Source organism: Notolepis coatsorum, assembly GCF_963971535.1.
Source record: "Notolepis coatsorum genome assembly, chromosome: 20".
NCBI classification, from domain to species: Eukaryota; Metazoa; Chordata; class Actinopteri; order Aulopiformes; family Paralepididae; genus Notolepis; species Notolepis coatsorum.
In genome coordinates, this window is record NC_140184.1 from 24824442 (window position 1) to 24850062 (window position 25621).

General features: G+C 44.0%; 1 protein-coding gene across 4 annotated transcripts in view; it reads left to right on the plus strand.

The window, feature by feature from the left end:
• The window catches only part of marchf7 (membrane-associated ring finger (C3HC4) 7), a 63479-nt gene that overhangs the window by 34859 nt on the left and 2999 nt on the right, over nt 1-25621 (plus strand). For all 4 annotated transcript variants that reach the window (XM_084337762.1, XM_084337765.1, XM_084337764.1 and 1 more), the window contains exons 3-9: nt 9989-10123; nt 11266-11791; nt 12170-12343; nt 12539-13727; nt 21966-22135; nt 23137-23240; nt 24161-24262. In XM_084337762.1, the coding sequence (XP_084193888.1) occupies nt 9989-10123; nt 11266-11791; nt 12170-12343; nt 12539-13727; nt 21966-22135; nt 23137-23240; nt 24161-24262 (2400 nt within the window). The remainder of the gene's footprint in view (nt 1-9988; nt 10124-11265; nt 11792-12169; nt 12344-12538; nt 13728-21965; nt 22136-23136; nt 23241-24160; nt 24263-25621) is intronic.

The following is a 25621-nucleotide window of genomic DNA, read 5'->3' on the forward strand; positions in this document are numbered from 1 at the left end:
CCTTATGGGCCTTTTTTTTTATCAAGAATTTCAAGTTCAAATTTCAATCTAATGGCAACCAAAAAAAGTTCAAAGCAACAGTTATTGCAAAACAGAGTTTTGTTCATGTTTTAGCAGACATAATTAGCCTTTCTTTTCAATGAGAATTTTAATTTTGATGTTATTTAATCCATTATTAAACATTTGATTATTCCCTTGTTTTTTCATGTTTCCTTTTGTGCATTCATTGCAAGTGTTATCATTGATCGATAATAAGGGAATGCGGGGTAAAAAATCATAATAATAACAGTCTTATGAGAATGAAGGATCATAAAAATAATTGTTTTATGAAGTCATTGTAGTACTCAAATCCAACATATTCCAAGGATGGGAAGACATTCCTGATGGCATTGACGGCACATGCCGGAAGTGGAATTCTGTTCCTCCTCCCCAGATGACCTCTGGACCACAGCGTGAACGTAAGGTTATGTATATAACCAAGTTCTATGAATTATGGCGACGCTCAGCATCGGTTGCATAATATCTCGCTTCAGTGGATATGCACTGAATACATTTCAAAATGTACCTTTACATACCAACATCCGTCTGACCACACCCCCATCTGCTGCCTACATAAGCAGGGGTGGGGCCACACACTCATCTCCTTCCCAACAAATTTCACCACAATGAAAAATCAAGGGCCGCAGCGGCGTCCTGATGCTGAGCGTCGCCATAATTCATAGAACTTGGTTATATACATAACCTTACGTTCTATTTCATTATGGCTTTCGCTCAGCATCAGTTGCATAACAGGAGCTGAGCGGGAGCCATAGCTCGACAAATGTACCCCGCTGAGGCCCCCCACAACCATTAGACCGGGGAGGACCGAGCCCCCCGACCCTCCCTAATGGAGGATACCCCCCCTATTGGAGGCTTACGGGAGGGAGACGGATCCGACCGTGCAAAGAGGAACTCAAGCAACTCAACGCACGGGGTGAGCAGACCGTGGCTTGACCCCACGACTACACACACGCACAACCCGCATGCCACCAGGGAACGAACGGAAGGAACAAACCTCGTTACTGCCCCCAAAATCACGGGGTCAAGAGCAAGGCTGTAGCAGCAGAGCGCAAAGGAAGACCCAGACCCACTGAAGGGACTGGATCCCCTGGAAAAAGGGGGCCCGGAGAGGTCAATGACGCCAGGCATCAAGACCCCACCAGGTGGTCACTTAGTGACACCGCCCCCCACATCGCCAGCGTATTCGGACAAGGCCCCTCCAAGAGCGGGCCCTTTCCCCCCAATAGCACACCGCCTGGCACACTGACCCTGCAGAACAGGCAGTCAGCATGGCCGTAAGCACTCAAAAAAGGTTAACCAACGGAAGCAGGCAGCGCACCGGGGAAACCAGGCAGCAGGCTGTAACCTGAGCCTGGAGCACTGCGGACGAGACAGGCGCCAAAGGAGTCCGCTGATAACAGCCCCCCCGGCGGAAGGGGCGTATGCTGGCGTTGTTGATCACCATGACAAAGCCTCCATTAAACCCCCACTCAGAGGGGTCGAGGCAGAGAAGGCTGACATGATTGGCAGACGTCATGAACGTGCAGGGGCACACTCAACCGGGTAACCCGGGAGTTGACTCTGCTCCAACACACCAGGGAATCAACCACCCTCTTGGTACCACATGCGGTGGTTGTTCCTATAACCCCTCAAGAAAAAACTCAAACACACCTGCGGGTATACACTGGCTATACCGCAGTAAAAGTGTTTCAGTTTTCAAAAAAGGGTTATTCCAGGCCTACGGGTCGACGAAACATTACTTCGGACCGGGCCCGGCGGCTCGGGTAGCACACAGGGTTACCAGAGGAGGTCCAAAAGACCACCCCAACAGCCCCCTCTTCGCCACGCGTGAGAGGAGCGAAAAGAATGGAGAACCAGCCCTAAGCTCACTGCACTGGTATTCCCAGGCGGTCTCCCAACCAGGTACTAACCAGGACCGAACCTGCTTAGCTTCCGAGATCGGGCGTGTTCAGGTTGGTATGGCCGTAAGCCATTACAATAGTGCAGAGTACCACATGTACCCAACAAAGGGTCTCCATAACGCCTAACCCTGTGACACCTGGGCCGACCCGGCATTTTTCCCCCCGAAAAAAGCACAAGTCCCTCAGGGTACCAGAACAGCAGATCTGCTTCCCCGGCGGACAACGGGTTAATTGACCTGGACCAGCGCGACCAGACCAGTCCCGTGCCCTAACCACGGCGACATGCCCACTCCAGAAGAGGGGGTAGGTATGCGTGTCGATCTAAAAACATGAAAAGAGGGCGCCACCCAGGTCCCATTTGTACCGCGCTCAGTGGCCCACCCCAAGGGCGTGAGACCCCTCTACCTATGTTCTGATCTATTCCGTTAACATCCCCCAGATATGAACGAGAATTCATCCAGACAACCTAGTAAACTGGCGCTCGGAAGAGACAACTCCATCCCAGTTGCCCTATAAAAACGCTGTTTTAATAACGAGCAACCAAGGCGCACTTAGCCCCTGCGTGATTCTTAACAGAAACACCCCGAGCCAGCACTATGTACGCGTCGAGACCCAAACACATCAATGGATAGTCTAGCAAGACACCAAACATTGTTCCTCCAAGTCGCCTGGGAGAACGACACGGAGCCATCGTGCTTCATGTTCCTTCCTCTTTTTATTTAAAAAAGAAAAACACAGACTGACATGAATCCCACGTGACGCAGCTGAGGGTAAAATTTTTTTACATTTTTACATCCCACCACCCTCGCCACAGGGAGGAGACGGAAATCCCCAGAGACTTCCCACGCGAGCTGTATAGATTGAAAAGAATATATTGCAACATTGAGCTATGTAACACTTGGGTTAGGGCTCTCCGAGGAGGAGGCACTGAACCAATACACACTCAATAATCGAATTGAATCGAATACACCCACAATAGAGCAGAACTCCTTTTTGAAGTTCTACTCACCTTGACAATCTGCGGAGGAGGCTCTGAAACTCTGAGGAGGCTCCCTCACAGGGAAGGAGAGTCCGAACTCACCGAAGGCACTTCTCCCCGAGGAGGAGCTTCGTGAGGAGGAGCTCTGACAACTCCCTGAAACGGATCCATAACATGGACCTGAACAACCCACGGAAGTCTTGCCAACAGAGACGCGCTCAGTGACGTACTCTATGGCGGGGGAATTTCTGCGGTGCACACTCCCCCCCCCCCCCCCCCCCCCCCCCCCTCTTACCCTGTAACGTGCCGAACAACAACGTGACGGGAACCTTGAAGGACAGGATTGACCAATCAGAAAAGGGGAGGAAAGGATTACCAGTTCACCCCTTTACGACCCCGCACCCATGATACGATGTAATGACAAGTAGAGCATGACACAGTCATAGCCTGCTACATGAAGCATCGAACAGCCTCACATAGCTCATGTGCTAACCTGCTATCTGATTTTTACTAAGGAAAAAACACAGAACAGAGAGGGCCCCCTTTAAGAGCCCCGGTACCAGACTTACACATGTGCTTCTGTGGGCCAACCTAACCCAGTTGTAGATCACAAGACACACACAACCCTTCATCACAACAAAAAATGGCAAAAGTACACTCTTGCTACAGAGGAACGCCGTTTTTCATAACGAGAGAATACAGAATCCTCGATTATGTATTGGCCACAGGCCTTGCTAAGCACACATGATAAGTGACCAAACAATCTTTTCTTTAGGACATTTTTTTTTCTCAAGCGGAAAGCACAACCCCAGCAATTAAGCTGAGGGTTACATCATATCCCCACAAACAGTGACACAATATATTGTAAACATGTCTGAGAGGAGGGGGGGGGGAGCCCCAGGGAACCGGGGGGGGGGGATCACCCCTCCTTCCTTACCCTTGATACGACCAAGTTCAACAGGTAACCCTGTTAATATGTGAACACACTGTTCATTGTCATTACAGACTGAGAAAAGAATTCATTCCTCAATCACATGTCACTAAGCATAGCTTCATAGGTTAATTAACCCCCTTAGTTGTGAGTTCACGTTACATGAACACACATGTTCTCATCACAACTAACCAGATCATTTTTACACATGTAAACAACAACCCGATTTCTATGGAGAGAGAAGCTATACCAGTGACGAGACGATTCACACACAACGCGCGTCGTATCCTCAATGTATTGCAGCAACACACGTTTTGGAAAACATCGTTATTACAAAACATTTAGAAGGGAAGGAAAGAAGTGTTTAAAGTCCGGTCGGGACTCCTACCCTGAGCGCAGGCCAAGAGAACTGCAATCTGGTTAACGGGACACCGAAGTTGAACACAGCATCTCCTGTGTTGGCGACGAGGGTAACGTCGCTGCGCCACCCAGCCGCTACGTTTCTCCATGTTGACGCAGTCCTCGCTGGCAGGGCTCCCGGTGTAGGTTCGACTAACATCCTCTGTCAAAGATGACGTCGTAGTCTGAGTGTTTAAGGCATGTTATAGTCATAGCAACGTTCAACAGTGTAGCATCAAGCTAACAGCCGCTCTCGACTGATAGCAACAAGCTAACGTTTCCTAGTGACACAACGGGCTAGCGCCGCAGCTGACTGGCTAACAGGTAGGCTACAACTAGCACGCACTTAGCTATCGCCTGAACTGTACACAACGACATAACAAGCCACACTTCAGACAGGCCGCCGTCTGAAACCCTCCTCATCCTTTAAGAGTGAAGAGAAAAAGAAATGTCAACACAGTTTACAACGGTGATTTTACCAGACATATGGCGGAGCCGGCACAAGTCCCATCTGGGCTGCAGCCGACTTGAACATGGATCTTCCGATAACGAACATCCATGCCCACATTTCCTCGTTTAGGGTGTACTTCCACTCAAGTGAAAGATGGGGCCTGCACGGGACAGAGAAGCATCCGCTTGTCCAGAGAATCCTGGGTTCACCAGGCCCTGGACGCGGCCCACTAGTTGACCATCATGGGCTTCAGACCAAGATCCTCCGCCGTCTCCTAAGAGGCCGAACAGAGGACCCTAATCTGGGGCCGGCTTTCGTAAAAATTGTCAGCTAGCCCCCATAGCACTAACAGACAACTGGCGCTCGCAAGCAAAACATTACTCACCCAGGCTCAAACAACCAGTCCCTCACAACAGACTTCCACAGTCCAGCTGCATGGCCGGAGGGCCAATGGAGGACTGCAGTTGGGGAGTATATCAGCGACGCGAGCCCCTAATACGAAAAAACCGGTGGAGGTTTAGAATGATCATCTTCCAGACACTCCAGTGACTAAGACAATATCGCCGTATTTTCTCAAATAGTGAGAAGAGAAAATAAAGATATAATGTCAACGTATCTCCTTGTTCTTCTGTTTTCCTTTCTCCAGCTAATACTTTCTTCCTCGCCAAGTGGTGGTATACAGGCACTATATTGTGGATGAAATTTGAGAAGGAGATGAGTGTGTGGCCCCACCCCTGCTTATGTAGGCAGCAGATGGGGGTGTGGTCAGACGGATGTTGGTATGTAAAGGTACATTTTGAAATGTATTCAGTGCATATCCACTGAAGCGAGATATTATGCAACTGATGCTGAGCGAAAGCCATAATGAAATAGAACTGCCTGTAGGCTGTCAGCCTGAAAAGACTGACGGAGAAAGGGAAAATACGTTGCGTTAGCATACACGGCATGGAATGCATTCTATAACCTGGGCCCTCATTACAGAAAAAAATCCTAACTGCTTGTCCATGGATTCTACCCTAAATTTGGTTAGGAAAACATCTTTCTGTAATACCGAAACCGAAATGCCTGAAAGCCATCCTATCCTCAAAGAAGATAGGCTTTTAGACTTAGGACGTTTCTGTAATGAGGCCCCAAGCAGTCATTCTCCAGTATGTCCAAATATATTACAACCTAGCAGTGTCCACTGGACCACTGTCAAAGCTATAGGCCTACCCATGTGACTAGGGATGGGTATCGTTAGGATTTTATCGATACTACTACTCCTATCGATACTGCTTAACGGTTCGGTACTTTATCGATACTCTTATCGGTTCTTTTTGATAATTTTTTTATGCTTTTTATATTTGCAGTTGAGAGCATTGGTCATCTCCCTACAGTAAAGATTAGAAATTATTGAATTATTGTAAATTTGTGTGAGTGGTGGGAATAGCTGCTTCAATAATAACTTATAACAACAACCGACAAGTTAGACAACTATGTATAAAAAAAAACGATATACACTGAATGATTAGTTGTTACCTAAAGTAAGGACTTTAGGTAACGGGTGCAGGCCTTTGACAACAAACTTTGTCACAGCCCTGTGACACTCGTTCACCCTATCCTCTGTCATCTTTCCTCTAGCTGCTAGGGAGAAAGGACTTTGGGTGGTGGAGGTAGAGGGAGGATGTGTGGTGGCCCTGGGCTCACTGGCCTGGGACACATTGGTGGCTGACCTCAGCTTGACGATCTATAAGAAGTTTTTAGATTGTAGTATTTGTAGCTAAACAATTATTTTGTTTATTAGCCTATTTGTAATAATTCGTTATTAGCCTAGGAAACTCCATATCTTGGCTTACCGGCTGCAGTGGACGTGGATGCAGATGGACCACTGCGCGCAAGGCAGTCGAATACGGCGCATTTCTGCACACTAATAAAGTGTTTTGCAAACAAATGTTTTGATAGATTGCTCGTATTGCCACCCTTACTGGCAAATGTTTTGTTGCACTTGTGGCAACGTGCGTTGTCGGCATTGACCCTTGTAAAGTATATCCATACTTTAGAACGCTTCGCTCTATCCGCCATCACGACTCAGTGCATGCAGACTCAGAGCTGTCTGTGTGCAGCGCGCGTGCGGAGACAGCGCTTTCATTAAGGAGTACCGTATGTAGAAGAACGAAGTACCCGTATGGCGCGACTCGCGAGGAGTGTGTGTAATAATGACTCGCTGCGGCTCGCTTCTCGTGCAGAGACAGAGAGAGGAGAGATCGTTCGCAACTTTTAAATAATAATAATAATAATAATAATTTCGTATCTATAGCAGTACCGAGGACGTCGGAGCTTATAAATACTCCGGTATTTTCTAATATAGTACCGGTTCCCGTTTAAAACCGGGGTCCGGGGGGCATCCCTACATGTGACTAAATTATCTTATTGTTATAGTCATAACTTTAATGGGAAAAGTTCTTGTATAGGTTTTCTTTTATCTGGCTTCTGCATCATGTATTATTACTATGCAATTTTGGAGGGGGTGTATCCAGAGCAGCATTCTGTGCTATTTAGGCTATGCTTTCATTCACATTTATTGCAAGGGTTTTGTATACACATAAACAACAAATAACCTCTGTTCTCTTTGCAATGCGTTTTAAATTCTTTCTTATAATACAGGTATTGATTGCGCTGCTTACAGCTTCAAAACTCCCTTATTTCGTTTTACAATGTGTTATGCTCCCTGCTGTTTTACAGAGGCTAGCAGTGGTCCAAACAATTTGATCATTCATTCATTCAGGTTAGCTACTGTCTGACGTTAGCTACCGTTATTATGCATAATCTTACGTTCTTACCTGCTACTAATCGGCCATTCCAGCGTCTCAGCTCGGACATCCTTCAATGACAACATCGAGACCTCCAGGACATCCCTCTCAAGACACATTTTATAAGTTGGACTCGTCGTAATGCAGTTGTTTCGTATGAGATGCTCTAGGTTAGCCATGTGTTCATCTTGGCAGCACACGCTTTCAACGTGCGTTTCCATCGGGATACAATATCCACAGCGGCACCAGGCAGTGTTCCCGACGCGGCCATCATCATCAGGCAAGTTTTGCGCACCACTTTCTCCATCGTCCGGCTAGACAGGAGGAGCACGTCTTGGCTCAAAGGCATAGGCCACTGGATTTCTTATACTCTCTGTGAGTCTGTCCACCTCGTCAAAACTTTCCAGATCCATTTCTAACTACAGCCTCTGGAGGTCCGCGTGCTACAGGATGCAATTCTTTGAGGTGGTCAATAGTATGCAGGCAGCTGCAGCTCTGCAGAGCCGGCGAAACCATCTCCGTGACGTCAGCAACAAAATGGCGGCCCCCATGTTGATAAATGCTTCAAAAAAGGACATAACAAATCGTTTTTTTCTTAGAAACTGCTTATTTTTATAACGTGATTTTTTTTCTTCTGTGGTTTATCTAAATACTATTTGATACTATTGACTGTTTTATATCGCTATGCTTCATCTCCCCTTTAATAAACGGATGGCCACCGGTCCATAAACGCATTCTATAGAAGAATAAGTCTTTATTTGTCACACACATGCGAGATGGGCGACCTACAGGAACACACTATAACGTTGCGTGGCGCACAGTCTCTGAGGTCACGGTATTGAAAATCATACCGACGGGATTTCTAAATACCCTAGTATACTGTCATACCGCCCAAGCCTACTGCTCATCACACAACATGACTTAACCCTGCTGCTCATCACAACAATGCCTGCTAATGCATAATGTTAGCAAACTACAAAAATACAGCACGCCTGTATGAACTGTAATTTACTCATGTCCACGGTACAGTACAGACCTGGCTTCATTAGCAAAAGCCTGCTCTCGCTTCCAAAACAAACTACTCCATGTGCAGTGCACCATGGAAAATATTGTTGCATCTTCTAACATGATAATGAATGGTGCCAACTGCCAAGTAAACTACTGTGTATATGCCCACAATGATGAGACTGATGAGTGACCACTCATTTCACCATACAGCACAAACGGCCACTAACTGTGGGGCTTACAGTGATATCCTTGTCGATGTCATCAATCATCCTTATTGATCATCAATACTACTCAGAGAATGGCAATAAAAAGCGTGTATACTATTTTGTTGAGCCATCAGCCTTTTTTTTTATTTTATTTTTTTATAAATTTCACACAGTTTACAGTAGGCTACTTCATGTGCGCTCAATCAATCTTCCCCAGTGACCGTTTAATACACAGACATGCACTGTTAGAACTCAAGTACTACACACACTGAGGCATGCCTAGTGTAGTGAAAGGTCTTGAGATAAGATATGTGACCACGACCAGCGATTGTGACCACATGTCTCCATCGTCATTTTCCAGATTTGTGAAGTACAGAATGTGTAAAGTTTTCAAATGATGTGTCATAGATTGAATCTGAAAATGTTGTGAAAATGTGTTCATTTGAATCTTGTAAAACCTTAATTTCTTAGTGCTGCAAGCAGAGATAACGGCTCTCAAAGATGGTCTAGAATTTAACACCTATGCAGGTCTGTACTTGGCGTGAACAATGTACAACCCACCCATATTATTACCATAATCGGTCAGTAAGTAAGTCACAGGAGTGCAAATGGCTCTTTAAGCTTAACTACAAGATACTACAAGTTACTTAGAACCTTGCAGCCAATAGATATTCTCTATATTTTTATAAAGTAGAAGAATAAAATAGAATAAGTCTTGTCATTATACTTCATACAATGAGATAAATAACTTGCAACTTGCCACACAAGGTGCTACACAATAAATCACTATCACAAAAATGCATTTATCACAGCAAACAAAGTTGCTTGCAGTCAGTATATCCATAGGATGAATAAGTATACATATATTGCACACACGAAACCAGAGCTGGTCTCTTTTGAAACTGAAGCTCATTGGCTGTTTGGTTTTATAACCTGAGACTGGAAGCATGAAATGGGTCAAGCAGGGTGTCAATCAAACAATGGCCATTTTAGCTTTCAAACGGCGTGTGGAATTTTAAGAGGTTATGATGCCGTTAAATGCTGTGACACTAACGTAGTTTGAACACTACCTTTATTGATTCCCTTGGGGATATTCAGGCGTCATAGCAGCATGGGGGGCATGGTAATAGTAGAAAATACATAAATGTAGGCAATACAATTATAATAAAAAATATGCGTTAAATAAAAATGTACACTGGCGTAAAAAAAACATTTGAACTCTCACTCATAAATAACCCTGTCTTGTACCCTTTCTCCATCACAGAGCTCTCGTTTCCTGAGGTCATCCAGAGACTACAGCAGCTCAGACAGTCACACCCCTAGTTGGAAGCTGTCCTCTCCTCTGACCACCTCCTCCACGGCCTACGACCGCTACGAGCTCGGCAGCAGGACCAAATTGGTACTAATGGTTTTTGCATATGGCAGGCACGCAAAGCCTCCTAGAAACATACACTTCCTCTTTGCAAATGTGGAAGTTGAAATGATCCTCGCTACTTAAACGTGTTTTTTGTTGTTACGGTTAACTCCTCTTAACTTGGAGGCATGACTTTTGACTATACAGATGGTTATTTGTGCAGAACTTGTCACCAGAGGGTCACATTCCTCCCCTGGAGAGGGAGCTTCTCTGTACTTCTGAGTTGCATGTGTGACGTCATCAATAGAACCTCTCGTGGGCCAATATGTGGTAACTTGACATGTTTAGCTTCAGCTACACAGAAAGCTGAGTAGATACTGACTTGTCATTTCTTGAAAGAATATAATTAGCTGACTTGTAATTCCTGGTAAATATTTGCGCTTGTTTAGTCAATTTTGCATATTCATAGACTGTTTCCCACACGATTTTGTGAGACTGTGGTGGGTGAACCTCGGACCCTCTAGGGGGGTCCCGGGGCATGCCCCCCCGGATAATTTTTTTGGTACATTTTAAAGTTAAATGCATCAAGCTGGTGCACTTTGAGAGCAAAATAAGAGGCTAGATCTATGATGAACTTTGTGCTCAAAACACAATCGACTAGACTAGAGCATACATTTGAGCCATCAAAGAAATTAAGCAAAAGTGGTTACCTGTGTTGAGCTGGTTTATTTTTTAGAAAATAAAAAAATATACTGGACTACTATTACGACTACTACCACTGCTGATGCATCCCTATTGGCAAACGTTATATATAAAAAAAATAATAATATAATAATTTCTTTTTAATTTAATTAAAAAAAAATGTATATAATATTTTCAGTTCATTATAAAACTGGCGGAACAAATTAGGGCCACCACAGTCTAGGTAATTAATGGGAAACACTGATAAATCCTTGCATTCATGAAGGTAAAGGTGTAAAGATTCTGCTGAGCCATTTGCAGTAGTTTATTAGAACACTGGTGGAGAAAACCCCACATTTATACAAATTGGTCTTGTTGTATAGAAAATCTTTGAGTGTTGATATGCACCTACTGTAGAGTGGATCTTTCAAGTTGAAATGATCTGGATCTATGTAGGTAAAATGGGTGGTATGAGGCATGTCCTAATGGATGCGTTTGTTTTTCAGACCGAATCTGAGAGGAGGTTGGGGACGTACTCTGGCTTGTTGAGCTCTACAGATGATGGGGATTCCAAAAGGGCCAAGCTGTCGTACACCAACAGAGCATCGTATACAAGGCCTCCCTCCACCTCAGTGACATCATCTTATACAAGGCCTCCCTCCACCTCAGTGACATCATCTTATACAAGGCCTCCCTCCACCTCAGCGACATCATCGTATACAAGGCCTCCCTCCACCTCAGCGACATCATCGTATACAAGGCCTCCCTCCACCTCAGCGACATCATCGTATACAAGGCCTCCTTCCACCTCAGCGACATCATCGTATACAAGGCCTCCCTCCACCTCAGCGACATCATCGTATACAAGGCCTCCCTCCACCTCAGCGACATCATCGTATACAAGGCCTCCCTCCACCTCAGCGACATCATCGTATACAAGGCCTCCCTCCACCTCCGTGACATCATCTTATACAAGGCCTCCCTCCACCTCAGTGACTTCATCTAGCTATTCCACCATTGGGCTCGGATCAGGTACCCTGCCCCCGGCTTTGGAAGTCTGCATCATTCATCTTTTAGACGTGAATCACCTCCATAGACTGGCAATGTCACTAATTCACTCTTGTCACTCGCATATCCAGTCATTCACTCACAGTTAACCACTGCTCCTAGTAGCAGCTCACAGGCATGGCACTTTTTCAATTCATTAGAATGCTTTGCACGTGTCCTTGTTATCATTGAATAACTAGAGCTGAGGTGCAGTATGGAGCAAAGATGTTTTCATTAATCCTGCTCGTAATCTTCATGGACTGTTTAATAGGCGAAAGCTTGTCACTTCCAAACATAATAATAATAATAATCTTTAGCTTCTCTAACATGCAGGCGAATAACAAACTGACACCTTCTGTTTAGATTCATCCTGGAGGTCATATCGTCCACTGTCCCGGTCGTCCTCTTCCTCTTCCTCCTCCTCTTCCTCCTCAGACCCATTCTGGTCTAGGAGGGAGCTGGAGAAGAGGAGTGAGACCAGCCGATCTGCCCTGGGAGAGAGCAGCCGTAGGAGCAGTGGATTGACCTCTCCTTTGTGTAGGGGTGCCTTTTGATTGTTTACACACACACACACACACACACACACACACACACACACACACACACACACACACACACACACACACACACACACACACACACACACACACACCTGAACAGGTAAACAGCAGTCTTGTTAGTACTTACTGTACATGTTAATGTCATTCAACCGTTTGTGTTCTCCTCTTCCAGATCAGACAGACAGGGTAACCTCCACCTATGCACAGGGAGCACGGCCCAAAGAGACCCTCTACTCCCCCGCCTCTCCCCGTGAGAGCTCCTTCGACCGGAATCTTTCCTATCAGTATTCTCCACGTGATCTCGGCAGCAGAACCACTGCCCGTTCTCTCACCACCACCACCACCTCCACCACCACCTCCTCCACCACCACCTCCTCCTCCTCCTCTGCCCAGGAGCAGACGAGAGACCCCGAATCCACCTCGGCCACCTCCTCTTCCTCACTCACATCTTCCTGGTACACCTCTCCCCTGGCCAGGCAGGAAACGATCCCCCCCCCCTCCTCCTCCACCACCACCACCGCTGGACCTCCCATGCCAAGGCTGTCTCCCGAGGGTGGATATTCGGACGGGCGCCGCTCCACCCGCCGCCTCCTCGCCCGCCTCTTCTCCCGACGCTCCAGTCAAGACTCGTCCAGCGGCTCCTCCAGTACTCGCTCCTTTGAGTCGGCTGACGACGGAGGCGGAGCCACGGACGGCGAGGAGGCACCCAGGATGCCCAGCGTAGAGCCTGACGTCCGAGGATTGGAGACGTCCCAGGCCTTTGCCTTCCTCAGGCGGCGTTTGACAAGACAAGGCCTTCCCACCGTCCATGATAGCCTGACGGAGGAGAGCCCCCTGACGGAGGAGAGCCCCCCGGCCAATATCGGTACTCCTGGCTCCTGGCTTTCTTCCTCCCTGAGGAACCGCTGCACTCCCCTCTTCTCCCGCCGCAGGAGAGAGGGACGGGACGAGAGCGCCCGCTCAGCTGCAGGCGCGGAGGAGACCTTCAGTGCTCAGTATCCACTGAGAGACGACCCTGAGCATAAAGAGGACGACGAGGAGGAAGACGAGGAGGAAGACGAGGAGGAAGATGACGAGGAGGACGAGGAGGAGGAGGAGGGAGCGGTCGGTTCAGCCACCTCTCCTGTGGCCGTTGCTGCTGAGGCCGCTGCTGCTGTAGCCGCACTGCAGGCGCAGTTTGGATCCGCCAGCAGGAGTCAGCGCTTGGCCCGGGTCATCAACAGTCCTATGTTCAGAGTACGGGATACTGTGATTGCTGCTGTAAATATGATGGATGGCGCTAGGAGCCAACCAGAGGGCAAGGAGAAGGACAAGCCTGCACCCTCAAGGGACCCCGAGAGGTTGCGCAAGATCCAGGAGAGGTATGAGATTTTGTTTTCTATTCAAAGTGTGTTTCTCTATCCTTTGTCATTCTTGCCCCTCGTCTGTACATGTGATAATTAGGACTGCTGTGCCAGTTTATATGAGGCAATTCATTTAGTGTGATTGTGATCTAGGCTTGGGCGATGGGACGATATTATCTTAAAAAAATCTTGCGAAATAGTCACTCTCTCTCCCTTCTCTTGCTTGTGAGCCTACGTTCTGACCCTGTATATAACGTTACCACATAGCCTACGTTCTGACCCTGTATATAACGTATACAATCTAAAAGAGTAGTCTACTGTACTGACACACTAATACAGAAAAAAGATTATTAACATTTAAGACAATTTTATATAAAAACTCTTGGGTGCAAGACTTTTGCACAGTACTGTGTGTTCTATCAACTTTAGCCAACAATACACACCCACACACACTACTGTGAGAAAATAAGACATTTTATTATCAGCAATGTTACAACATCATACTGGTAAACAAAACACTGTAAAGGTGTGTGTGCATCATGTGTATTAAATATTGCATGAAACATTATGAAGTATTCTCTTGTGCTGCTTTTCCAGGTCTGCATAGTAATCGGTAGTACCCCCCCCCCCCCCCCCGGTCATCATAGCGTGGGCGCCGTGACGTCATCTTAAACGTGACACACAGGATTTCGAAGCTATGAAACCAGTACCTTATTAGCTCATTTATGCTAGCCGCAATGCTAACAGTTAGAACGCGAGGCTACTACATTTTGGAACCAGTTAGTCCGCCTTGGCGCCTCCATATTACATTGCCTTTTCTGAATAAAACACATAGGGCTAACATTTAAACTCTCTAAACATAACCCGTTTAGAACATAACGAACACGCTTCTGTCTCTGGGTGTGTGCGAGTGTATGTACGTGACGTAAGTTGGGCGAGTGCGTGCATCTGTGAGGGAGAGACGAGAGAGGAAAAGCGCTGTCGTTAAAGCAAGTCTCATCTCAGCCGCGGCGGCTTATAAACTGACGTGAGGGTTTGTGCACAACATCACGATATCCACGATACGTTTCAAAAGTATCGTTAATTAACTGTACCTGATATTTATTTAATATACCGGTAGTCATATCGCCCACCCCTACCTGTATAACGTTACCACATGTAGCCCTAACTTAGTGGAGAAAACCTTGGAAAGATGTCTGCTTTTGTTTCAAGGAAATACATTTGACCTCATTCTTTTAAGCTATGTTTTTAGGGCATTTGTGCTTTATTGGGGACAGGACAGTGAGAGACAGGAAACGAGGTAGAGAGAAGGGGGAGGACATGCAACAAATGTCCTGGGCCGGATTCAAACCCAGGACGTTGTGATTACACGGTATGCGTCCTATCCTGGTGCGCCACTGGGACGCCCCTGGACCTCATTCTTGAACATCTTCTTAAGCGTCTTCTTAACCCTTTATCTGCCGGAGATTATTCTCATCTTAATCCCTTCTCTGCCAGTACTGAGTCTATGGAGATGTTCCCCTTCTTTGCAGGGCTATAACTTTTTAAATTGTATTGCTAAATTGACATTACTATGGCCCATTCAACATCAAGTATCTATCGTTTAGGATGTAGCAACGTTCTACTTTTTCATTCACACGTTCATACTAAAATACGGTCTAAAGTATAAATATGTTTTTTATCGTTTTCTGCAGCATTCCATAGAATGTGAGTTATAGCCATAAATACATATATTAGATCATCAAATGTAGTTTGATACCGATTGACGTCAGATAAAAAATTTCAATTGTACAAGGTCCTAAACGTCATGACTCATCATCTGATGTTGACCGGAGGGGGGGGGGGTCGTTTATAATGCAATGACCGACGTTAAATGAATCATGTAGTATGGGTGATATATTGATCATAGCAGTTTGTATCGGAAATGGTAAACAAACAGGCTGAAACTCACCCCAGTCTCCTCGTAGCGTTGGGTGATGAGCGTGGAGCAAAAAGATTGCTATTATGGGATGTTGATATATGCGATCCATTTCCAGGTTGTATAATACTATATATGTCCAAATAACGTTGTTTATTGAGTTATGGCAACCGATCGATTATCCAGTGTGTCAGCGAGTGGCCGGATGAAATATGGGTGAGCACCACTTCCGGCCGATCACTTCCGGTTTTGGCAGCTTGCCGATCGGCCACCAGGTGGCGGTCTTGAACCGTTGAAGAGTTGAGAGGAGATCTACAGCACCCGTCAAGTCTCCGTGGGTGAAATATGATTGCCATGACAGATTTTTTAAATATTGATCTCAAAGACGCTGTAAAACGTCATTGGCAGATTACGCATGGCGAGGAATGACGTCTAAACACGTCATTGGCGATTAAATGGTTAAATATCATAAGACCAAACCTAAAAATTCTAGCTAGATTCATGAACGTGTGGAAATGTGTTCTTAAGCAGCCAAAGTGTTCTCGGCTGCGCTCCCCTGGAATGAAGAATGACACTGATTCTTAAATTGAATGCGCTTTCTCGTACACCTGAATTTGCATAAATAAACGCCCCGCCAGCTCCTTGCAACCACAGGACCGTGTGCACACAGAATCCACAGGCAACATGATGGCAATTTGCCAATGATCAAAATGAGATTGGATTCAAATTTATTGTCATTATACAACGAAAAGAAGTTTGGCATCCAACCAGAGTGCAAATGTAACTGTAAAGTGCAATAGTAATATCCAAACTGTGTACGGGATATTAAACTGTGAAATATATAAATTGGTACTACTGAATAACAGATGTACTGTATGCACAGAGTTGTATTAAGATGTACAGTGATACAGGTATAAACCTATTGAAAGATAACAGCGTTTCTAGCCTTTGATCATTTAATCCACTCGTCACCTGCTGCTCCGTGACTGGCCTCCACGTTGTGTAATTTTCTTGGATATCATTAGCTGTCTCACACTGTATCAACCCCGTTGGTACATCTGTAGTCGGAAGACACGACACTGGCAAACGTGGTGCCTTTCTTGGAAAATTTGTTTATTCCATAAACAAAGCCTCTGTACCAGATGGAAAACTCCCTCTTTCTGTCCTTGAAAAGCATTAGAAGAAAACCTAAATTCATTATTCTAACTATCTCTCTTCTGTCATTAGTCCAATGGTTCTGGGCCTCGTCGTCAGCCAAAACCTCCCCTGTTAGCTGAAGCTAGCGATGACATGGCATTTCCTTCCTCCCCGCGGTTCAAAGTCTCTGATCAATGCGTCTGCTCGCCTGCGCGTCGTGTCTCAATCTAACTTACCCCGGAAGGAAACTCTCCTCTAATAACGTTTTCCCCCTAGCAACGGGCCCCGCCCCCTCTTCTCGTTACTACGTGACACGCTACCATGGCAACGGCTGGTCACCTTTAACACACTAAACGTCCGTTTCTATCGATGTCAAACTCTCCCCGTAGCTCTGACCAAACCTGCCTCCACCAGTGCTCATCAGTGTTTATGTTAACAAGCAGCAGACGACCTCGGAGCCCATGGCTCTATTAGAACTGGCTTCCCAGTCTAACTTGAAAACACACCACTAAATACTGTCCTCCTCATCTGAGATCTAATAGCAGATGCTGTCACCCACCGATATATACATTATATACACATTGAAAAACATAGATTCCTTCACTATGCTAGTAAGTCATACTAGTCAGCAGTGTAACTAGTAAGAACAGGTAAGTCAAGTCAAGAGTCAAGTCAAGAGTTTTATTTGTCACGGCATACAAATACAATGAAATGCGGGTGGTCTTGCCCGCAACGATGTGCAATACAGTAGTAACAACATATAATAGAATCAAATAAAACAACATTGTGCAATAAACAAGTAACATAGTAGGGCATATCGGTATTTGTACATAAGTTATTTACAGAGCATGGAGGACATGCTAGGTCCTTTGGTAGTGCAATACACTGTTAGCTACGGATGAGGCACTGGGTCTTTCTGTACATGCTATTTTATACAATCTCAGGTTATACTATACTATTTTTAAAGTGACCTTTCCTTAGTGGCCATAAGTGTGGGCGTGTGCAGGTAAGGGATATGTATAGATAGATATAGTATCTACAGATATGTAAAAAAGGATTATATGCAGGTATACATTACAGACTGATGTGGATATAGAGTAAGATAAGGAGTATAACATAAGCGTGTGTCAATACAGGGTACAAGGCCATCCCAAAAAGAGAAAAGCAGCATGGGATGAGAGAGACCTGCTTAGTCTGTTGGCTTTAGGCTCGAGCCGTGTTTACTTGTCTCTTTTACTTTTAACACTGAACTCTCCTACGGTAGCCTCCTAGCTCTCCAAACTGCACAACGTAAAACACGGTAAACCATAGGCACAAACGATATTCTAACGGAACAATCACCAACTGAGAAGGTTTAGTCGAGGTCTAAGCAAACGGAACACATTGGATTTGCAATATGACTTACCAAGCCGCAGATAACGTTACGTCGTTTCCGATGTGAAAGACAAGGCAGTTGTGGATAGTTCTCATGTACTGACCAGACAAGTCATCAAGTGTTAATTTACAGCGCTATTATGTCCACCATGGCCCACTTTATCAATTCTGATTGGAAGGTGGAATAAAAAAGCTTGAATGTTCCCAGAGATATTAACGTTAACTTTGTAGCAAAGGCCTGTGTCAAGCTAGAAACAACAATAATACTTCTGGTCAGAGCTTTTCTTGGGGATGGGAATTGATAAGATTTTATAGATTCTGCTTATCGATGCGATTCTTTATCGATTCCCTTAGGGATGCCCCGATCAAAAAAAAAGCTGAAAAGACACATGTAGCAGCTTTTATTTAAAAAAGGATGGGAATCGAGAACCGGAACCGGTTGGGAACCGGTTCCTAATTGTCCGATTCCTGGAATCGCATGCCTCCGTGACTATCGATTCCTCTTATCGATGCCATGTTTTTTCGACAGTTGCGCATTTTAAAACAATAACGTTAGCGCTATGCATGCAGCCATAGCAGACTATTTGATTCCTTGACTAGGAAAACCTAAATGAAAACGAATGCTTTCACTGTATAAATATTCTCCCATTTCATCCATTTTAGATGATCACAATAGACTGAGGCTGCAGCTAGTGGTTCTCACGCACCTCAGGAAAATCCTTTCACGCTAGCACAGCGGGGTCAACTGACTCAGGAAAAGGTGAACAAGTGTCACGAGCAGTTACTAAATTTGTAAGGGCTCGAAATTGTGACCATTTTGGTGGGGGCTCAACAATAAATGACAATCAGAAATGTCAAGTTGCATGTTGTTATTCTAACTAGAGTTGTTCCGATACAAGTACAATGCCTACTAAACGTGAATAGTTGACTGGGTAATTTTGTTTAAACAGTAACGATAGCTAGGTAGCTAACGTTAGCGCAGGTCGAATGCAGTGCACTACAGACTCGAGCAGAGGAGCCGCACCTCTTTGTTTACAAACTCTACACGGGGGCGGGCGGGGCTAGGGAGGAGGAGCAGCGGCAGTTTGCAGGTCGTGTGTGTCTGAGACAGACAGCGAGTGAGAGCTTCGCTTGATCGGTTTCCGCTATCGGCGAATATGACTAATTATCGGAATTCACAGATTGCATATTTATACTGAGTATCGGCCGATAACGATCGGTGGCCGATCGATCGGGGCATCCCTCGATTCCTGATACTTGTATAATTTTCATACATAAATTGGAAATGCAGCAGAACTAAGCTGGTTAGAATTAGAGATGTTCCGATACCATTTTTTCCTTCCCGATCCGATTCCGATGCTTTGGGTATCGGCCGATACCGATACTGATCCGATACCAGTGCACACATACATTTTTTTTTATATATTATATAATTTTTTTTTTTTTTTTTTTTTTTTTTTTTTCAGCTACTGTTTTATATATACTGTTTTTTTTAATAATAACTATAAAGTAATGGTATTTATTCAACAACAGGTGATTGTATAGATTAGTATTAGTATCATTAATTGACAACTATCTCAATGAGTTCACCCACGGAATGGTTGTTGGGACATTGATTCCGCACGGACGTTATACGTTGTTGCACTCCAGAAGGCTCCGGTAACTTCAGTTTGTAGCAGAGGCGCTGTTGTGATTTTTAATGCACAATAAATATTCAACATTCTCTTTTGAGACTCCGTCTCAGACTCTTATCATTTGGCACTAAAAGCTAAACATTGTCACAGATATGGCTGTCCGCAACATGTCATTAATTGTGTGCGAGAGGTCGATCAGTTAGCCACATTAGCGTGAGCTAGGTTAGCGTTAGCTAACGTTAGATGGAAATACAAACAATGTAACGTTACTGATAAAGGGATTTACCTTGGAATACTCCTGTGCCAACTTGCGGTACTTTGCTTGCAGGTCTGCAGCCATTATTGCTGGATTATGAATAGCCCCAACTTTAGCCAAGGTAACGTTAAAGCTAAAACTAGCTTTTGGTTAGCGCTTCAGCTAATGCTAAATAACACCAGCAACGAACACATCAGAGCTCCCAGTCAACACCCCTCTCTTGGGACGATGGCATTTAAGAATCTGCTGTTAAAATGACAAACGGCATTGACACTTTAATTCACGGTTGATTAAAAACACGTTTGTTTTATAATGCTCACTCAGCAGACGCAGTGTTGTTGATAAATTACGTTATATGGTATCGGAGACTTTCGACGTACTCGCCGATACCGATACCAGCATTTTAGGCAGTATCGGCGGCATTTCCGATACTTGTATCGGAACAACTCTAGTTAGAATAACAACATGCAACTTGACATTTCTGATTGTCATTTATTGTTGAGCCCCCACCAAAATGGTCACAATTTCGAGCCCTTACAAATTTAGTAACTGCTCGTGACACTTGTTCACCTTTTCCTGAGTCAGTTGACCCCGCTGTGCTAGCGTGAAAGGATTTTCCTGAGGTGCGTGAGAACCACTAGCTGCAGCCTCAGTCTATTGTGATCATCTAAAATGGATGAAATGGGAGAATATTTATACAGTGAAAGCATTCGTTTTCATTTAGGTTTTCCTAGTCAAGGAATCAAATAGTCTGCTATGGCTGCATGCATAGCGCTAACGTTATTGTTTTAAAATGCGCAACTGTCGAAAAAACATGGCATCGATAAGAGGAATCGATAGTCACGGAGGCATGCGATTCCAGGAATCGGACAATTAGGAACCGGTTCCCAACCGGTTCCGGTTCTCGATTCCCATCCTTTTTTAAATAAAAGCTGCTACATGTGTCTTTTCAGCTTTTTTTTTTTGGACGATAATAATATTTATTTTTCTTAAAGCAATATAGGGAAATATAAGTCTGTAGGGGAATTTCAATATCGCCCAAGCCTATTGTCGTCTTAGTTTCATTTTACCCTTTAGAATTTGATATTAACTTTAAAATGAAAGCAAATATGTTTGTAAATTGGTCAACATTTAGATACATCACCCACAGGGTCCCTTTTGGTTAAGATCAAGTATCAGTTAAATAGCCTTAGTCTGTGTGCAGGAGAGGTTGGATGCTATTATTCAAAACACTTTTACAGATGCTAATTTCTCTTGCTCTGATTGCAATGTAGTGAATGAGTACATGTACAAGTAATGAGCAACATGGATCTTGTTGCAAAGCCACATAACTTCACCAACCTGGGCACATTTTGGATACAAAATCATCCAATAAAATATTTGTGTGCCTTTTTTTTCTACTGTGTCAAAATTTCATAAACCAGAGCCCCAAATGGTATTGCACTTTGTTTCGAGGTCTGGAGAAATTCACAGTATAATAAGTTACTAAACTGCAACCCACACGTCAGACCAAAACAAATAAATGAATAAAGCTCAATACCAAGTCTGACTCTTTTGCCTAGAAGTAAACTTTTCAGGAATAGAGAAAACGGATCATCTTCCTCACGAAATTGATGCCTGTGCATAAAGAAAATCTTTGGGTATAGTAGCCTTAAGTTCATAAAACATTTGGCACATAAAACGCCATACACGTTCTGGGTATGTTTTTAAATAAAAAAATACTATGAGGATTTCATTGTAACGGCAGCGATATGCTACACCTGTCTGTGTAGAAGATATTCCACTTGGCATTTTGAAAAGGATTTACTGAAGCGAGTATTGCTGGAAAATACTAGTTAAAATGTTTAAATAATCCAAGCTTTATTTAGTTGTTGCTTCTGTATTGTAGATCCAAGCCAGAGTATGGTTAAAATGTCCCCTGCTCTCCCCTGCACTAGTCTGCTGCTGGAGGACTCTGACGAAGACGAGGGAGACCTGTGCCGGATCTGCCAGATGGGGGAGGACTCTCCAGTCAACCCTCTCATGGAGCCCTGCTCCTGCACCGGCAGTCTGCAGTACGTCCACCAGGAGTGCATCACGAAGTGGCTCCGCTCCAAGATCAGCTCAGGTACACCAGGTTCTGGGTTTCCAAGGGTTCACCAAACCCTCCTTCAAATACACTGGCTTTTGTCTGCTTCTGATACTATTGCTACCGTGTATGTATTATACATTATACATACCAATTATTCGCTTGTTCTACTCTCCATCCATAGCAGATGGCACCACTATAATTATCACTGACATCCTAATCGGGGATCCCCTTTGAATTGCCAGTCTGAGGTTTCTCCCCACCACAACGCCTGTTTTTTAATTTATTTTTTATTTATTGCTATGTTTTAGTGAGTCATTCTTCATTGGGGAAAGTCTGGGGGTGTTGCATATGTGGATTTGATGGTGTTTTTTGTTCTGGATCTATTGTGATGTTTCTTCTTGACCTGTAAAGCCCATGGGGGCAATTCCATAACTTTTATTTGACTTCTGCAGCACCGTAGATCTGTCTTAATCGATCGTCTCGACCATTAGTCTTCACACAAAGCTTAGTCTTCCAATGTACAGTTTCTTCCCCCTCAAATGTATATATTTTCTCTTAGGATCTCTGTCTCTTAAACAGTACTGTATATTTGTATATCTTGTATGTCATAAATTAGTGATGCACCGATGTGAAAATTGTGGCAGATAACCGATATTAATATTGCTGTTCTGGCTGATACCGATATTTACAGATGTCGATATCTCTGTATAGAAAACACTTTTTCATGATAATCAAATCATTTTCCAAAACTCATTTATTTTTTACTTTTGTAACTTATTTTCAGAAATGACTGATATTTTGAAACTATTTAAGGCCAAAACATGTAAAAATACAAAAATAAACGAGTAAAAAATCTTTATCTGACTGATACCGATGTGTAAAAAAACTGTACTGTATATCTGTATGTCATGATGAATTGAAAATTCATCTGGGTCTGCAATCCCTTTAACAATTGTGTGCATTGAGCCGTACTGTATTGTACCCATTTTGCAATCTGTTAATAAAGTTTTCAAACAAGTTCTGTTCTTCTCTTTCAGGCACTAATCTTGAGGCCATCACAACGTGTGAACTCTGCAAGCAGAAGCTTCATCTCAACATAGAGAACTTTGACATTAATGAGTTGTATAGGACACATGAGCAGGTATGGTACCACAGCTGGTTACATTGTTGGGACTATTAGCAGGGTGGCAGAGGGTCCTTAAAATGTCTTGGATTCACTTTTACTAATTTAAAGGCCTTAAAATACATTAAATAGTCTTAAACTCTTGTTTAAATATGTATTTTTTTCAATGCTATAAGCATGGTCCAACATGTACTGCAAGCGCCAAATGCAAATGTGTCTTTGGCGAAATCGATAGGAGTTGGTGTTTGTTTTCTCAAACTCTGTCCTTCATGTCCACCGCCATTGCAGAATATAAATGTGAGGAACGATGGAGGCTAAATAACGTGTAGGAAATATTGCTGGGTAGAAACGATATCAATATTTGGGCAAAAAGGGCAATAATCAAGTCTAATCTACAAGAGGAAGTTGACTAGATTCATTATGAACACAGACTGCCTTTAGGCTAAATGTCAGTTCTTATTTAGCATCTAAGGTGGGGATTTACTGTTTATCTAATAGCCATGTATAAACTCTGAAACCGTGAACCACCAGAATACAGCCGTGGTCTAAATGAATAAACTAGGGTCCATTTAAAATGTTTGTCGAGTTGAAACGGTCTATATTCACATTTATTGCTTATTTTCTATTTTCAAAATTGGCGTTAAATTGAATGAAAGTGTAAAAGGTCTTAATGTAATTAAATATTCTGATACCTGTAGATACCCCGTCTATTAGTAAATGCCTTGCCTCTGGTTATTTTGAGGCCACATCTACAAATAAGCTATGAGATAATTAAACTGTCAGACACAAGCTATCTTGTTGCACTGTATGATATACGACCTCTTCTCTACCCAATTTAATCATGTTACACTATGCGGTATATCACCTGTTCGTGTTTGTTGCACTGTAAGGTATATTACCTCTAGTTTTTGTTCACTATACTCTTCTTTTTTCCTCAGTCGGAATACGAGTTAATCAGCTGTGGTCTGTACCTGGTGGTGCTCTTACATCTCTGTGAGCAGAGGTTCTCGGAATACATGGGAGCTGCCAATGAAGCTGGGGTGAGATCATGCCCACCATCACACACACACCATTACACACACGCCAAACAGGCAAAGGCCTGCGCTGTGTTAATTTAGGTTGGAACGTAAAACAAATATGAAAACGGTCCAGATTCACTGCAACTACGTGTCGGTGGCGGCAATGCATTCTGAAGATCCAAAACTAGGCAAACTTATGACTCCTGCTTGTTTGACTCTGCTATGATATGCCATCACGTTCCACGTGTAAAGTCATGCCAAAACGGCACAAAAGTACCTCGGATGAAGAACCATATGTCAGTTTTCAGAGAAACAATGTTTTCAAACTTTATTATTTAAAGATGGTAAATTAGAGTGTTGTCTTCACTCATAGTTAAGGCAGTCGAGGTTGAGTAGTTACTTGTGATATATCACATTCACACATGGGGATGAAGATTTTATCGATACGATTCCATTATCGATTATGCTTATCGATACGATTCTTATCGATCCCTGATACATTTATAATTTAAATAAATTAGAAATGCAACAGAACTAAGCTGGTTAGAATAACAACATGCAACTTGACATTTCTTGTCATTTATTGTTGAGCCCCCATGTCAGAAAAATACAAAAACTAACAAAGAATTAACTATACACTTAAATAAAATAATGTATTTGAGATTCTCTTAAACTAATTTAATCTATTGAACTGTAGTTGCATTCAACAGGTCGTTATTCCTCTGACTCCTGATGTCATCTGGTCTTTCAGAAGACCAGCGCGCACACACACACACAGAAAGGGCTCCTTGTGAGAGAGGGAGGGAGAGACGGCTCCCTCCCCGCTCGCCCCCACCCTTTCTAGCTCAGCTGTTTTCTCTCTTGTCTCTGTCATGAGCATGGTTAGCAGCTAACGTTAGTTTACCCCGAAGTAAATGAATGACTAGGATGCAAAGCATTGGAGTAGTTTTCACTGCACATAGAAACAGTGCAAGAAAACAGTCGCAATTTCGAGCCCTTAAAGGAAACTCCAATATTTTGGGAAATTTGATAATTTGGCATCTACCCTGGAGTTGGACGAGAAGATACATACCCTTTTTCTTCTCTGTGCATGCAGTAGGAGTAGGAAGACACACACTGTTAGCCTAGCTTAGCGTCAGTCACTGGAAGTAGGTTCCTCATTAGCCTAGTTCCAAATCCAAACGTCTTCCTTCCTACTGCATGCACAGAAGAAAAAGGTATGCATCTTCTCGTCTAACTCCAGGGTTCCCAAAATGTTGGAGTGTTAAGATACATACCTTTTTCTTCTCTGTGCATGCAGTAGGAGTAGGAAGACGCGCACCGTTAGCCTAGCTTAGCGTCAGTCACTGGAAGTAGGTTCCTCCATTAGCCTAGTTCCCA